The 16,287-nt window shown below is 34.7% G+C and overlaps 1 protein-coding gene across 1 annotated transcript; it reads right to left on the bottom strand.

Annotated features, from left to right (window-relative positions):
* Positions 1-7,221: 7,221 nt before the first annotated feature.
* On the bottom strand, positions 7,222-15,922 carry LOC108338089 (ASC1-like protein). The gene is made up of 7 exons (XM_017574823.2): positions 15,701-15,922; positions 15,353-15,582; positions 15,090-15,245; positions 14,596-14,781; positions 8,675-8,859; positions 8,112-8,178; positions 7,222-7,658 (listed from the first exon to the last, which is right to left on the bottom strand). Exons 1-6 carry the CDS (start codon positions 15,830-15,832, stop codon positions 8,150-8,152), a joined length of 918 nt encoding a protein of 305 aa, XP_017430312.1. The 5' UTR covers positions 15,833-15,922; the 3' UTR covers positions 7,222-7,658; positions 8,112-8,149.
* Between the last annotated feature and the right edge of the window lie 365 nt (positions 15,923-16,287).

Here is a 16,287-nt window from a genome sequence, read left to right as displayed (position 1 = left end):
AAAAGACATTTCTTAAAAAAAAAATATTTCTTAAAATCCAGTGAAAATTTTGTACTTTGAAACAATACGTTATGGTGTTTGAACGCAAGTAGTTTGGTGTGTAATACCTTTAAGAGCATAAAAATCAGTCATAGAAAATTCAACGCCATTATCAACACGAATAGTTTTACCTCTGGGTTTCAATGGCAAGTATCACAGGCATGATTACGATTGGTTGTAACGTATGAGTATTTTGTCACCAGGTTACAATTTTTAATAGAAGAATTGGTAAAAGCACATATACTATATATATAAAGTTAAAAGAATCAACCTTAATTTTACTTTATAAGAAGGGGTGATAATGTGACTCGGCCTCTAATAGTCTGATCCATCTTACATAAGTCCTGCATTCTAACCTCACGGTTTATTCAACTCTTTTCCCCTAATTTTATGTGATAAAGCCTTCAATGGGTTTCATTATAGAAATTACCAATCAAATTTTATTGACAGAAATAAATTTATTGATAAATTTAAATTACTAAAAGATTTTATCAACGAAATTTAAAATTTTAATTGGCGATAAATTCTTTTGTCGATTAATCAATCGATAATAAATATTTCATTTATCAATAAATTTTTTCGTCAATAAATTCATTGGTAAAATGAGCGAAGAAGATTTCGTTCAAATATCGCGTTCAATTTAACATATATTTTTTTTTTGTTAAAGATGAAGAAATTTCTTCATCTTCTTCCTCACAATCCATCACCACATACTACAACTTAAGACCTCATCATTATTGTCGTTGACTTAGCTCATCACACTTAGGATTAGGCAGGCCACCAATATCACCGACAAGATCTTCTTCTTTCCTTTCTATGGTGTTTGAGTTTTAGCTTTTCTTGCGAGCCCTTACTAGCATCGCTTCTTTAGCAATTGGGAACATCACTGGTGCTTTTCTTCCCTTCCTATTTCTCTCTCGTATCTGAGAACATGAAAATAGGTTAGAGAGATGGTTCCTTGTGATTTTCATTCACTCAAATAAATTGGTTGAATTTGTTGGACCGGTGGTTATTTAGCGGTCGGAGTACTCTATCGGTGACAAAACTCATGAAAATATAAAAATGAAGGAATAAGAGGGAGGGGAAAGAAGAAGAAGATAATCCAGATTGCGATGTTTATCGACAGATTTTATTGACGATTTTTTTCATCACTAACTACTTACAAAAAAGAAATTTCGTTGATAAAATTTACCGATGACAATTTTATCAATGGATTTTTAGTTGTCGATTTTTGATTTATCAACAAATTTTAAGCATTACCAATAGATTTTGGTCATCAATAATAATAAGTATTTTATAAACTAAATAATAAATTAATAATCTAACACTTTTATCATATTCATATTCGTAATTTGATAACCATGATAAATTATACAACTCACAATCTATCTACATAATTTGTCGTGTTTTGTCATCCTACTTTTAATTACACATTAATTAACTCATGAAAACATTAATATTTTTTATGAAAAATGTGTCATGTCCATATTAGTGTTGTCATCAGCTAAGCATTAACAATATACTAATGTTGATATTTTAAATTTCTTTTAATATATTATATATAAAATATAAAATTAGTGTTGTAAGGTCTCGAAAATTTAAACCACTGCCACCTGTCAAATCACGTCATTAATGCTCTAAAATCCTGTCCAGAATTTGTATTAAGAAACGCACCCAAAACCCTACACTCTGATCATCATTAATTGCACCGTGCCACGTCAAAACGCACTCACACTCACTCTGCATGCATCTGCCAAGTGTCACGTCCGGAACATTTGAAAATAGATAGTGGAGAACAAGTGGCATAAGGAGAATGGACGTTCGTCCTGCGTGGGAAGGGAAATCACCCTCTGCATGCGCTGACGCCATCTGTCACGTTAGAAGTTTCAAAAATCTGTAGTGGGAACCAGGTGGCAGTACGGGAGTGCATGTCCGTTTGACGTGGGGGAGAAAAATGGTTTCTCTGAAAACACTTCCCATCATTCCCTGCATTCACCTTCTTCCTCACGAAACTCTTGCTTTTCTTCTTCTCCAACTTCTCTCTAAAACTCCTTCATCTTCTCTCTAAGATAACTCATCATCATCTCCTCCGATCCCATTTCAGAAACCGTAGGACCATTCTCGGCGTCGTGAGCTTTCACTGGAACCGAACGCTTTAGAGTTCTGTGACCGGTAAGTTCTCAAACTCTAAACACCTTTTTCTGAGTTGCATGCGAACCCTGGTACAGCTGCATGTTAGAGTATAAGCTAAGTTCGTCTACGTTTCTTGTGGTTAGATTTAGTGAGACACTTGAGAAGCACGTTGAGGGTAGGAAACTGTATTTGGGCAAGTTAAAAAGCATTCGCTTAGGGCGTTCACTGCTGAACCAGGTAAGGGAAGCTTTAGTAATTTAATTGATACTTGTATGATGTGTGTGAAAGCATGAAGTGTACTGGATGTATGAAATGCATGATGTTTAACTGTGATTGAATGAACCCTGTTGTACTGGTTGTGTATGAGTGATATTGTATGAACTGTATGTTGAGAATGAAACGTATGAATTGGAAAATGGATAATTTCTGTAAGGTATGTATGATAATATGAATTCTGTAATGTATGAGATTTATGGTGGAGATAAATTATAAGATATGAATCGTATGAAAAATGTGAAGTTATTGTAGATAAAAAAATCTGGAAAATATAATAGTCCTTACTTTGATAACGCACGCTCGTCATCGAACGGTCGTCTACCGTTCGGTTTTCCCTGAAAATGATTTAGAATAAGAGTTCTTTCATTTGGAAAGGATTCTGCTTAAGAACGAGCGTCCTCTTGTGAAAGTCTAGGTTTGAGCGTTCGGCTCATCCTAGTGGTATCCAACGATTGTAAATAATTGAAGTCAGATTAGTAACGCTCGGTCTTATAATCCGGCGTTCGTTCTAGATAGTGCTTAGTCATCTACTGAGCGTTCGTCCTAAGTGGCGCTCGGTCTTAGACCGAACGCTCGTCCTAAAAGGGTAAATGATAAGTAGCGCTCGGTCCTATACCGAACGCTCGTTCTTTCCGTAAATTGCAACGAGCGATAATAGCGTTCGTCCTTAATTTAAATAGCGTTCGTCCTGAATGGAAATAGCGTTCGTCCATAAAGTTAATTAGCGTTCGTCCAAACAGTAAATTTATATCCGCTACCGCGTTCGGTCATTGACTGACTGGTAGTACCTTTTATAAATTCGTATCCGTTTTAATATCTAAAAGTCTTATGATGTCTTTATTCAATTAGATTTAATCTAATGTCCTTGAAATTTAAGTTATTCTAAGTATCAGTTGAATCGTTCTAAAATCAGTCATTTAACTGATTCAAGTGGTCATGACGTCCGTCATTGGAAGGACGTTCGTTTTCCTTCTGTCAGAAACGAGTGTCTCTCTCTGTACCATATTAACGTTCGTCCTCATTATGAAGGGGGCTGAACGTTCGTCTTTTTATGAAAGTGGAACTAAGAATGAAAATGTGATTTAAAGGGAATTATAAAAGGTGTGAATCATGTATGAGATGAAACTGTGATTTTGGAATTTTAACGAGCGTTCCAAGGAGGAACGTCTCTCTGATTTGAATATGATAAGTTGTATAGTATGACCATGGTAAAACTGCTGATGGTTGTTCATCCTGATATTCCGTGAGTGCTCGTCCTTACGTAGAGGGGAGTAGGTCATGTGTGGGAATGGCAGAAGGTCCTAGTCCTATTGAGTACTTTGGACTGATAGGGCTAACCTCGGGTGGCAGCTGATGAGTGTTTCCAGTTACCACACCACCCGAGTGCACGAACGTCTGTAGTTACATGGATTCATACAGTTCGAACGGTCGGTCTTATGAGAATTTGGATGATTTATTTTATGCTTTGATGTATTGTTATATGTCTTGTATGTTAATTGCATATGTTAGATTTTTATATGGGTTGTATGAATTAAATTACTTAAGCTTACCCTTTGTTGTTTTCCTTGTGTTGTCGTTCGTCCATGAACGTTTGTCTTGTCTATGCGATGACCATCCGTGTGGATGTGAGCAGACGGAGAGGCGTTGCTTGAGGAAACACTGGAAGAAGAAAATTTGGAGGACGCCAATCTGGTTGAAGTAGAGGTTAAAGCCGAGCCCTAGAGCGCTCGTTAGTTGTAGCTTTTATGTTCTGCTAGATTTTGGACGTTCGGTTAAAGTTTGTAAAACCGTTCGTCTTTAAACTTTGAAATACTGCTGTATGGTATTTTTACCTTTGTACGTAAGAACGTTCGGTTTTGGAATTTTTGTGTTTAGTATAAAACTGCATGTTTTAACTGTTAATTGTAATTAATTCTAATTTATGGTAATTACTATATTTTGGGATGTTACAAGTGTCCATCTATACATTTTTGAAGACGACACGTATGAACAAAATAGAAAAATCCAGTAAAAAATCCAAATTCCTATAAATACTATTATTCTATATATATATATATATATATATATATATATATATATATATATATATATATATATATATAGATTAAGTATTAAAGATAAAATATAGATTTTTATAATAATCAATAATATAATATAATAATAATAATAATACTTCATGTATAATAGTAATAGTATAATAATAATAATGATAGTAATAATAATAATAAAAGATAATTATTTTAATTGATGCAAGTAGTTTTTGTTTGGAAATTGTTCTTTTTTTTCACATAAAAAATTTATTATTTACCTAATTACTTACAATACCTCATTACCACTATTATATAAATATATTTTAAAATTACAATATTTTTAATACTAATATCTTATCTATGTGTGTACCGAAAGAAAACAAAGAAAGAAGAGATGCACACATCCAATTATTTTACTTCTTTTTAGCCTTCGATCTTTGCTTTTAATATATTAATAAAGAAGAGAAAGCATTACAATAATTAAGGACTCATTTTACTAGAGAATTACTATTTCTTATTGTACAATAAAATTAAAGGTTTGAAATTGAAACTAATTTATTTTCATTACTATTTGAATTCTTTCTATATTGATCTCGGTAACATTTATTATATTTGACATTACTTTTTCATATATAAAATTAATATGATTATTGTTTTGGTATCTTTGATTGGGCGTAGTTGTTATATACTGCACAAATTGTGTTATAAATTAACTATTTATGAGTCGTCAGTGGCTTCCAGCTCATCGAAAGTTCATTTGGATGGTATCTGCAGAAACTATTTCGATACTAAAGTTAATATATGATCGTTTAGTTAGCAATTAATACATATTATGTGCATGTTTTGTAAATTCATACCTAAGATCTTTATATATAGCAGTTTTGATGGGTCTTTATCTTGTCAGCCTAACGACGACCCAATCGTAACTTAATATGCGTTAAGAGGTTAATTTTTCATTATCATGATAATTTAATCATGCTCTGATCGATTAAGCATTATGTTCTAGCCATGCTAGAACCCTACTCGACCATGCTGGGAGTGATAAGTCTATTAGAGCTCGGCCCTAGAGCTTTGTGTAGCTCAGGTGGAGGAGGTCAGCCTAGAAGAGCTCGGCCTAAAGATGTCCTAGAGAGCTCGGCTTTAGGAGGATGGTCTGGAGCTTAGCCTGAGGGAGACAACTTGGAGAGCTCGACTGATAGAAGTCAACTTGGGAAACTTGACATGATGGAGGTCGGCCTAGAGAGCTCGGCATGATAGAGGTCGACCTGAAAGAGGTCAGCCATGAGAGCTCGGCTTGATAGAGGTCGGCTTGGAGGAGGTCGACCTAAAGGAGGTCGGTCATGGGAACTCAACCTGTAGAGTGCAACATGATAGAGGTCGGCCTATGGAGCTTGATTGTACGACCTTAGAGAACTTGACCTGGGTGAACTCAGTAGTATGAGCATACAATACAATTATGATTGAACTTGTTACATTATTCTTTCAAAATGATTTTCTTGGTACTTTTCTATGTTTTAGTGAAAGAACAAACAACCCATATCGAGCTTCTTGAAAGAACTTGTACATACTTTTTTTTCTTTGTGTATACGAAACTTTTGAGCACATTATAGGTTGGAAAATCAAGAAAATTGCCCCATCGTTAAACAAACACAGAATAAAGCGCTCACAATAACACCCACTAAGGATACATATGCAACCTAGTTTTCACAACTAAGCAAAAAGAAAGCTTTGAATGACATGACTTTATATTGTCACGAGGGTTATTAGTGCAAAATGCTTCCATCATAACTAAGCAAAGTCTTTGCTCTCTTCTCAATTTGTTCTTCATTATCATATCCTCCTACTTCTTTTACACAACAAGGCCAAAACTTTCTTCTAAATTGATGATTTTATCTCACATTACCTTTTTCATTGTTTACTAATATTCGTTCATTAGTTATTGATAGTGGAAAAGTTGGATTTTAAGAGATGAAATTTAAGTCTAAGTCAATGGTGTTCACTAATATTCATTCATTAGTCATTAATTGTGAAAAAGTTGGATTTTAAGAGATGAAATTTTAATATAACTCAATTTTATAAAATCAATTTATAAGATAAGATTTGCATTTATTTATATATATTAAAAAAATTTCTTATTTCTAGTTAATATAGAACTTCCAACATCTCCTCAGACCGAAACATATATATCTCGATCATAAAACTAAACATTAACAAGTAATTCGATAGGAATAAAACAATAAACTCAAAAAAAAAACAAACTTTACTATAATATACTCTAAACTATAATTATGATAGTAAATTAAATTAAGAAATTGCCTATAAATCTACTTAATCTTTCCATTTGTATTAAAAATTAACCTTAATATTAGTTTATTTGAAACTTGAAAATTAGAAAATGACCCAGTCGTGAATTAAGAATGGAGAAGAAAGAGAAAGAGAGAGGAAAAAGGTGTGGGGAAGGGGGGGATTAAAAAAAAAAAAGGTAAACCAAATCGGATTGTGAGATCTACAGTCCAAAAGGAAAGAAAACATAGACCATTTGAACCACCTGTGATGTTTACCCATATTAGGCTTCGTGAATGAGTTTGTATTTAGATTTGGCACAATAGATTTTTTAAGACCCTGACCCAATATTTTATTGATAACTTAAATTCAATCTTTTGGCTCATTTCCCCCCTTCCCTGGCAGTCATAAATGAGAAAATAATGAATCTAAGCCTTATCAGAATCAAGTGGCAAAATAATTTACAACAAGCTTTTCCTTTTTATTTAATTGTGAATTAAAGCTGAATTCCACGAATCAACATAACCCAGAACAAGTTCAGAACCGCGGCGACTAAGACCAATAATTTTCTTCTCCAATAAATGAAAACCAAGAGGATAACATCTGTGCAGAAAACATTAATGGACACAATACTTGTAATTTGAACGAGGGACAAATAATCAGGAAAAGTCAAAGTCTTAAGCAAATGTCAGGCAGTACGACCTAAACTTCAGGATGTGCAGTATAGACCAAGAGTTTAGAAGAATAAAAATTTTCTCCATCTGTTGCCCTTTTTATACCAGGTCCGAAGTCTGTACTCCAATCCGTATAGATACAATCCTCTCAAATTTGAATAAGATTTGAAAATATTAGCATTGTGGCCAAAGGCACAGAAAAAGGTTGAAGCTAATCATACATCTGCAAGAAATAAAACCAAACAGCATCTCACTTAATTGAAGGAAAGTAAGTCGTAGCCTACCCTTAAAAGATACAGCACCAGTGTTACATTTTTTTATTGCTGTGTCACCCCTAACAAAGACGAAATTTAAATTCTCTCTTTTTCCACATGCCAGTGTACCATGAGACAATGTCAGAAAAATATATAATAATTAAAGAGTTCATAATATGCAATCAGGGCGGCAAAGGCTTTAATCATATTTTCCGTGCAGTTTCCTTCTAAGCTTTTGTTACATTGAACTAGAAGAAAAAACTTATAAGTTGATCCTAGTTTATAATATAATTACTGACAAACGTAACGAACTCTTTCTAATAAAATAAAGTATGGACAGTTTAACACAATCAACATATTTACCACAAAAAATGCATTCATATGTAATGGTGTAAAACACCATCGTCATTTCAAAAATTCACCTTTGTCTAAAGATTACATCATGCGTTTGCTTCCCTACTCAATCTTCATGTTCGTCTTCATCTGAATCTACATAAAGAAAATGTGCAGCAGTTTGCAGATAAACAGTTAAAGAAATTTCCTGTTAACCAATACATATAATAAAAACTGACAGACTAAAGCCACTACCAAAAAGTAAATCAATTTCTAATTGATTGAACAAAAATACATTCATGTTTTACTCTATGATAAGTACATCAAAATGATCAGATCACAAAGATATGAAGTCATATTCTTTTTGTCAACTTTAGTTTTGGTAAGCCTCATTTTTCAGTTAATAATACTTCAGTGTCCACGTGGAATTAGAAGAAAAAACTATAAACTTAACAAAAGTCAACTCAATGACATTTCTAATCTAGATTCCAGATTCTGTTCATAATAACTCAAAGCTAGAATTTACGTCTACGATCATAATATATTCCTATAGTTATTCTTCTCTTCTAGTTAAATGCAAACATTAGTGGAGAACAAATTTTTCACAAGGTTGCTCAGTTTACATTTTGCCCACAACACATTTTCAACTTACCAGATCGAACATCTTCACTAACTTTCCCTCTTGCTTCGATTTGTTTAACAAGCATCCGAAATATCAGCACCCACCAATAAATATGCATAACAAGCAAGCAGTACAGAAGACTATTGAACAGATAATAATATATTGGACCATCCACTCGGTGCTTTTCCTTATCCAACGTGAGCAGAACTTCATAACTGACACAAAGGGAAAAAAGCAACTGATCAGAGAATCGCAATGACATAAATAACAGACAATTGCGTATTACTCCTCAAACTGAATTGCTAAAGTTTTTATGAAGACAAACAAATTTCTTTTATAGTGCTTACAATAGAGATTTACTTTCAAACTTGCCCCAGCGGACAAATTTTATTAACAAGACAGCTAAAAACTTACCAATGAAAAAGCTAAACGTTTTTAGATAAATTTTATGTTAAACCCATTAGAACACTGAGAACTAATGACCTGAATATCAAACAAGTAAAAAGGAAATGGATGGTATAAAACAGAAGCATGAAATACATTTTCAGAATAAGGATCGTTAAAAATCTATATATCCCTAACACAATATCTTTTGGCCAATAAAAATACTTACATTATATAGAAACTGAAGTCACTTATTATTGAAATTTGAAAATGTTAAAGGGACTCTTGAGTGGGGAGTTAAAAACAATAGTGTAGTGATACAGAATCTAATGCTGCAAGATGATACATTTTGTTTCTCTAATTTACTATTATAGCACTGACATTACCCAATCAGATTTTGCCACATTCTTAAACAGTCCAAATGACAATAAAACTTTTCCAAAATGATATAGAACAGGACCAGGGAATGTAACAGAGGAAGAATGTGTTTTTCACTGGTAATTGCAAGAAAATACACCCAGGTAATGACAGAAAATCATGCAAATGAACTCTCTTAAATGAACAGTTTTGCAATATCGTTAGCTGAAAAAGGTGTGCAAGTGCAAATAAATCAACAAATTTACCTAGCCTATCCACCACAATAAAACAGTATCCTTGACCTTGGGTAACACCCCCACAAAATCCTTAGAGGTGTCAACCCAAACTTTGATGGATTAGGTAGTGGTTGCAACAGTTTTGCACGATTTATTTTGTTGGCAAACTACACAAGATGCTACAAAAATTCTTATATATGACCTTTTGCCTTCCCTAAACATAGCACTGCTACTCTTTATAAGTTCTAAAAATTCTGAAATGCAACCCCCTCCCCATCCACTGCAGCTCATCTTCCCAATGAAATCATTCCACGCTGTGCTAATGAAAGGGAAGCAAAAGATGCACAATAAGGAATATCTGCAACTGAATTATACTTACCCAGTCTATACTGTATATCAAAATCCTAACCAACCAATCAACTTAGTGGCCTTTATAATTTTAGCCTTGTCCATTACTCTATATTCAGTAAGAAACTTCAAACTTCTCTGATCTATTCTGATATAAAATGCCACCCAAAGGATAGTGTCTTTACTTTACAGCCAACACAACAACCATCATTTCCCCCTCAAATTGATTTATGTCGCTTTTTTCAGATAAGATTTGGTTCCATAATGCTATAGTCTGATGTAACAAAATTGCACCCAATCTAGCCCCTGCAGAGTTAGTTCCCACAACAAATCCAGAACTGCCAATAAAGGAAAAGTAGTAATAACAGCCTTAAATTTCTCAAAGGCTAGTTATGCCTCTCAATCCCAATGGAAATTCTTTCTACAGTAAGAAGTAAAAGTTAGTACCCGCTTACCATACTCATTGATGTATAAGATCAAGAAATCCCCTTAACTCCTTAATATCCTTTGGAAAAGGTGACAACCAGGCTGCCTCTAATTCATTAGGAACAGTTGTCACACCTTATGTGTGATAATATGACCAAGGAACTACAAGCTAGCTAGTCCAGAGATGCACTTCTTTTGGTTAACCTTTAAATCAAGTTGCATTCGTATCAGCAAGAGCAACTTTAAGTGCTTCACATGTTCATCCATTGTATCACTATATGTAGGAATATCATCAAAGAATACAAGGGCATATTTTCTCAAAAGAGACTTCAACACTTCCGTGGTCAAGAGGAAACTTATGGTGTCCATTATGGGTGCAGAATGAAGTTTTTTTAATGTCTTGACCTCACATTCTTATTTGATAGTAACTTGATTTCATGACCAATTTGGAGACAATCGTAGCTCCTCCAGTTGAACCCAACAATTCTTCAATCACTGGAATTGGAAGATTATTCAGCTGCATACTCTTGTTTGAAGCTCGATAGTCAACACAGAACTCAACCCTTGTTCTCACCGAAGTAATAGATCTAGCAAAGAGACAATGGTGTATGCCATCAACATCTCACTAACCAGTTTTTCAATCTTTGACTTTAGGTGACAGGGCTATTCATATAGCCTTATATTTGGATTTGAGTCTCTAGTGTCAGGACTATCAAAAGATCATGTCACCTATGTGGAAGTAGACTTTGAGAGGCCTGAAAGATGTACTTATCTAAATCACCTAGTATGGGTGTTATGAACTGAATCTCTCTTGAAGGTTAATCAGCAATATGATTACTATCCAAAATCAACCCTTTTCCTTGATGCTGTGAGGCTCCCTTCTTGAGCTTTATGGATGTTGAGATTTTGATTAATTCATGTTCTGTCTAAAACACCTTGGTCTAACCATCCATCTCCAACTTCAATGTCAAATCATTGAAATAAACTTTGATCTCTCATAATTCAGCCAATTATTTTAAAACTATCACCCTACACCTCAGAATAAGAAAGGGTATCTATCGCCCATAAATTTAGCAGTAACACCAATAAAACTGAGAAAGTTATGTTGCCCACAATTAACTAATGCCACCACCTTGCATCCCTTTAAACTGCCCCATAACTTTAAAAACTTCCATGTAGTGAACCCAACAATACTATGCGAAAGCTAAGTTTTCAATTGATGTTCTATGTCTGTATCTTTCATCTTGGTTTTTGTCCCCTTCTTCACTCTCCTTTGATATTAGAATTGAGGTTCTAAATTGCATACCACACACCTACTGCGGCAGCAATATTGCTGTTGGAGAGCTATCCACAACTGGAACAGCTTGCATTGCTATGTAGATTTAAATTACATTGCCACAGTGCATCCACAATAGAGCTGCAACAGGGCTACAACACAACTTCAACACCATTCTATACCACTTTTTTGTCAAACAACGAAAATTCCAAACTGTAATCCCAAGTGTTGATGATCAAATAGGTGTCGTTGTGTAGAATGTTACAAGAGCAAGGGAGGCCTATGTTGATGGAATATAATGGAAACTTTAAAATGAATAAAAATCTATATGATCTTATACATAAAAGATATATTGATAATTAGAATGATTATAAGATAAAATTTGCATTTGATGCCATGGTTATCAAACTCTCGAGTTAACTCGAGTTTACGTTCCCAGACATGGCTTCCGAGTTAACTCGGAAGTAAACTCGTTTTCTGCGTAAACTCGATAGAATCGATTGTGAAATCGGTAGGATCGTGTAGAATCACGAGTTTGGAGCGATTCTACGAGTTTGAAAGGGGAAAACTTAAGAAAAACGAGGTTGTTTGGGGTATAGGGTTTCATGACCTGATTGTCACTATCTCTCGCGCCCTTTTATCTCTCTCCATGGTCATCGCCATCGCCTCGCCTCCTTAATGAAATGCATCAAAATTAATGACAATAATCCAAGTATTTATGTTTTACAATATTTATTTTTATGAACAATATATCTATAAATTTTATTTATTTAAAGTTATATAATTTTGTAGACTTATTTGAATTAAGATATTATTTATATAATATTTTTTCATCTGAAGTAAACTCTTACGAGTTGAGTTTATGAGTCAATTTTACGAGTCAATCACGAGTTTACGTAAATTCTCGAGTTCGATAACCTTGTTTGGTGCAATCATATAATAATATCATGCTGCAACGGCCACAATCTGCATTGCAACAGCCACAAAGCCCACAACTGCAATGTGACCTTAACTGTAATCTAGAGCAATCATTAGGTTGTTTTACAAATATGGTTACCTCCATCTTTGTGTGGCAATGAAAACTCCTCCCCTTTCTTACCTTGCATTTCAACACAGGTCAATCCCTGAAAATTGCTTCTGTTTCTTGTAGCGCTGCCCCCTTTGAAGACTAATAACTGAGCTTTCGGAAGCGAAATTCCTGTTTTCAGTCCTTTAAATTGGGGATTCCATTCTCTGGACGTTCTCGTGCATGCAAAGCTACAAGCAGAATTATTTTCCCTTCCCCAAGATTGCTTCAAAATGTTATTACATCTGACCATCCTATCTTACTCCCTCAGTGGTGTGTGCTTATTCATCAACTACGAAAGACTATTCCTCTTACAAAATTTCAATTCTTCTTGATCTTCTCCCTTTCCATTTGAAATTCACATCAAATGCTTCTTATCTAGCCCTTTCACCTCTCTTGCTAGCCTATGAAATTGGGTGATGGCCGCTACCTGTTCATGTTTCAAGGTTAGAAGAGATTCAAAAGGATCACCCATCAAGACAGGTGGGAACTTCTCTAAGAAGATAGTCTTAAACTCTTCCCAAGATTGATTTGTTTTCAAGTTTGCTACTGTTGAAACCATGATAGCACATCTCGTTCAAGAAAAACCATCACTGCCCCCAAGTTTTCTTCTTCACTTGTTCCCCTTAAAAAAATACTTTGGCAGTCCATCCCAAAGCATCCCTTCGAAGATTTCCTAGACGTTTCCCCTTTCCCAAATTCGATTTCCATTTGGACTCCACTCCATCTCCTATCCCCATCTCAGCCCTAGGGTCTCATGTACTTAAACCTTTTTCAGACATCACAGACACCAACCTCTCCAGTGTCTAATGCACATAATTCATGCATGAATCTTTATTCAGATATTGCAACCAGCCGCCATAGGAACTGACTCCAGTTCATTGCCACTTTCTCCAAAGCCTCCACCCAGGACTCCTTCCATGTACTCCCCATTAAATGTGCTACTACTCCTCACGCACAACTCCTGGATTAAAAGTACTGATACCAATTTGAAATCAGAGAAAAGAACACCCATATAATTCAAGGAACCTGGCACCTCCACTCAACGTCTAAAACTTTCCTTGGTCATCTCTTATTCCTTTGGCCTTTACATATCCTGAGTAGAGCCGACCAAGTCAGCAACTAACTCCTGCTAACCTAACACTTGTCCAGTTAGAGTTAACTAACTGCTCTTTTTTATTTTAATTTTGTCTCTTATAAACCTGACCAGAAGAACATGTTCTACAAGAGATTGAGGTCAGAGACTCTAGGCAATCTAACCATTAACTAAGAAAATGTCTTCATCCCTAAAATAGTACTTAAAATTGTTTTCTTTACACTCCTGGTTGATGCAGCAACTGAATACAGGTTTAGCCTAAGTAATTTTGTATTACAAGATAACATGAATGCTGACATGGGTGGGTACTGCAACTGCTTCACAAATGTATCAGTCACTGAATCATTGTCGTTCCCCAACACATAATCCAAACGACTCATGCATATAAGCACTAAATTTGTAATAAAGAAACCAGTCTGGAGGAATAGTTAACAGTTAATCTGTAATCCAGAAAAATCAAAGTGACAAACGAAGGGATAAAAGTTAAAAAACACAAAACAAGTACTTTTGTTTTGTTAAGAATGCATGGAGAAAAATGTATACTTTTATATAAGATGAAACTTTTTGAATTTGAAGAGCAACAGGGAGCCATCATCCTTTAGAGTGTATTTCATTAATTCTTTTTTACTCTTAATAAATATAGGTAGGGACATTAGTTTTTTATTCACCTAGATTTTAGGAACACATAATAGGCAGGTGAGGACCACAATATATAACAGAGAGAAGGGAAACAGTGTAAATTGGAAACAAAGTAATATGAACCTTGTACTCCAGAGAATCCAGAACGGGTAGTAAATGAGGCGCAATATGATCCAAGATAAAACAAATAGAATAAAAGCAAAGCTAGCCACTGTTTCAGCACCACTGTATTTGGACATTTTCCCTATCTCCAGAAACACATCGCTAGCATCATGAATTGCTAACACAACCGATCCAACACGAGCAAACCTGAATATGTTCAGTAAACATAGAACAGAATCACAATCAAATTTCCAAGGGAAATACAGTAAAATTAAATAGAACAAGTGTGATGTGAGTCAATAAAAAGGTAGTTTAAAATTTTGAAACTTTATTTTACCGTTGGTTTTACCTTAAGACCCAGTAAGTCAACAAAATTGATTAGTCAAAGTAAATGTATGAAACAGATGAAAAAATTACATCTTCTGATAAGGTGCTTGAATTGAAGTCAATTCAGAGAACTCAAACAAAGATTATCAAATCGGAGGTGGGAAAAAAAGCTTGTAATGAAAATATACCTAAAAATGTAAGACAGCACAATGAGAATTACAGTAGCAACATGGTGACTCATGGACACCCCAAAGTCGGAGCGCCTGGTTTCCCAAAATATTAAAGCAAAAATGGAGTATGAGTAAAACCCAGCTGCATACATATACACCGCCTTCAATTTCAACCTGAAACGATAAGAGTTACAAACAAATAAAGGGAAGAAAAAAACCATTCAACATTGGAGGAAGTAGAGATGATATGCAGAAATAAACAAACAAGCAAACAATCTTACTTGGTCTTTTGATCTGGCCAGACCTGAGACCCTGGCCCCACCCAAAAGTTTCTCGTATTGGTAAACCAGGGTTCGTCATAAGTTACATAGAGAGCCAGAATCTCAGCAGAAAGATAATAAACACATTTCCAAGCTGATTCCTTGAATTTCCTAATCTTTTTTCTTCTCTCATCCGTGTGCAAGTCGAGATTCTCATTCCCCTTTCCGAAAATCAATCGTCTGGCCAATTTCTGCGCGCGTGTGCGATGAATAATCAAGCAGAGTGCAGAGAAGGTCAAAGCTGAAATTGATTACAACGGAAAAGCGTTGAATAATTGGAAGTCAATGCGGAGAGAAAAAGGTTCGAACCTGAAAGAAGAATCGGTCGAGAAAGAAGCGTATGGATGGAAAGAAGAGAGCGAAAAGGGGGAGAAAGTAGAAATCGCGATATGCAGGGTAAGATTCATGGTGCCAGTCCACGTTGTGGAAGAAAGAACTCATCGTCGATGAACCTCAATGCTTCGTTGATCCAATCGGAAACTAAACACCTCCTAATTTTTTTGTTTATTATAGAATCATCAAATAATTCAACACCATCATATAATATATAATACTATTCCCAGTTTCCAAAATAAGTCAATTTTTTCTTTTTCCAAGTTCAAATTTTGTTTTACTTTTCACTATCATATTATCATACTCGTTAACAAAACAATAATATCAGTGATTTTTTTTTAAATCAAATCCCAACGACAATCTGTTGCTATTTCAAGAAAATAAAATGATTAATACATAAATTAATTAATTTTTATTATAATAATAAAACTTGTTTATAATATAATGCCATATTCTCATCCACTTGTTTTCCATTAGAGTCTGACCCCAATGGTCCTTTCTGCTAACTCCTCCTCTCTCACATTCTTTGTTCTTGAAAGGGACATAACCAAACTCCAAACACA

Source organism: Vigna angularis, chromosome 1 (genome assembly GCF_016808095.1).
Source record: "Vigna angularis cultivar LongXiaoDou No.4 chromosome 1, ASM1680809v1, whole genome shotgun sequence".
Lineage (NCBI taxonomy): Eukaryota > Viridiplantae > Streptophyta > Magnoliopsida > Fabales > Fabaceae > Vigna > Vigna angularis.
The sequence above is the reverse complement of the archived record's forward strand: the minus strand, read 5'-3'. Positions and strand labels throughout refer to the sequence as shown.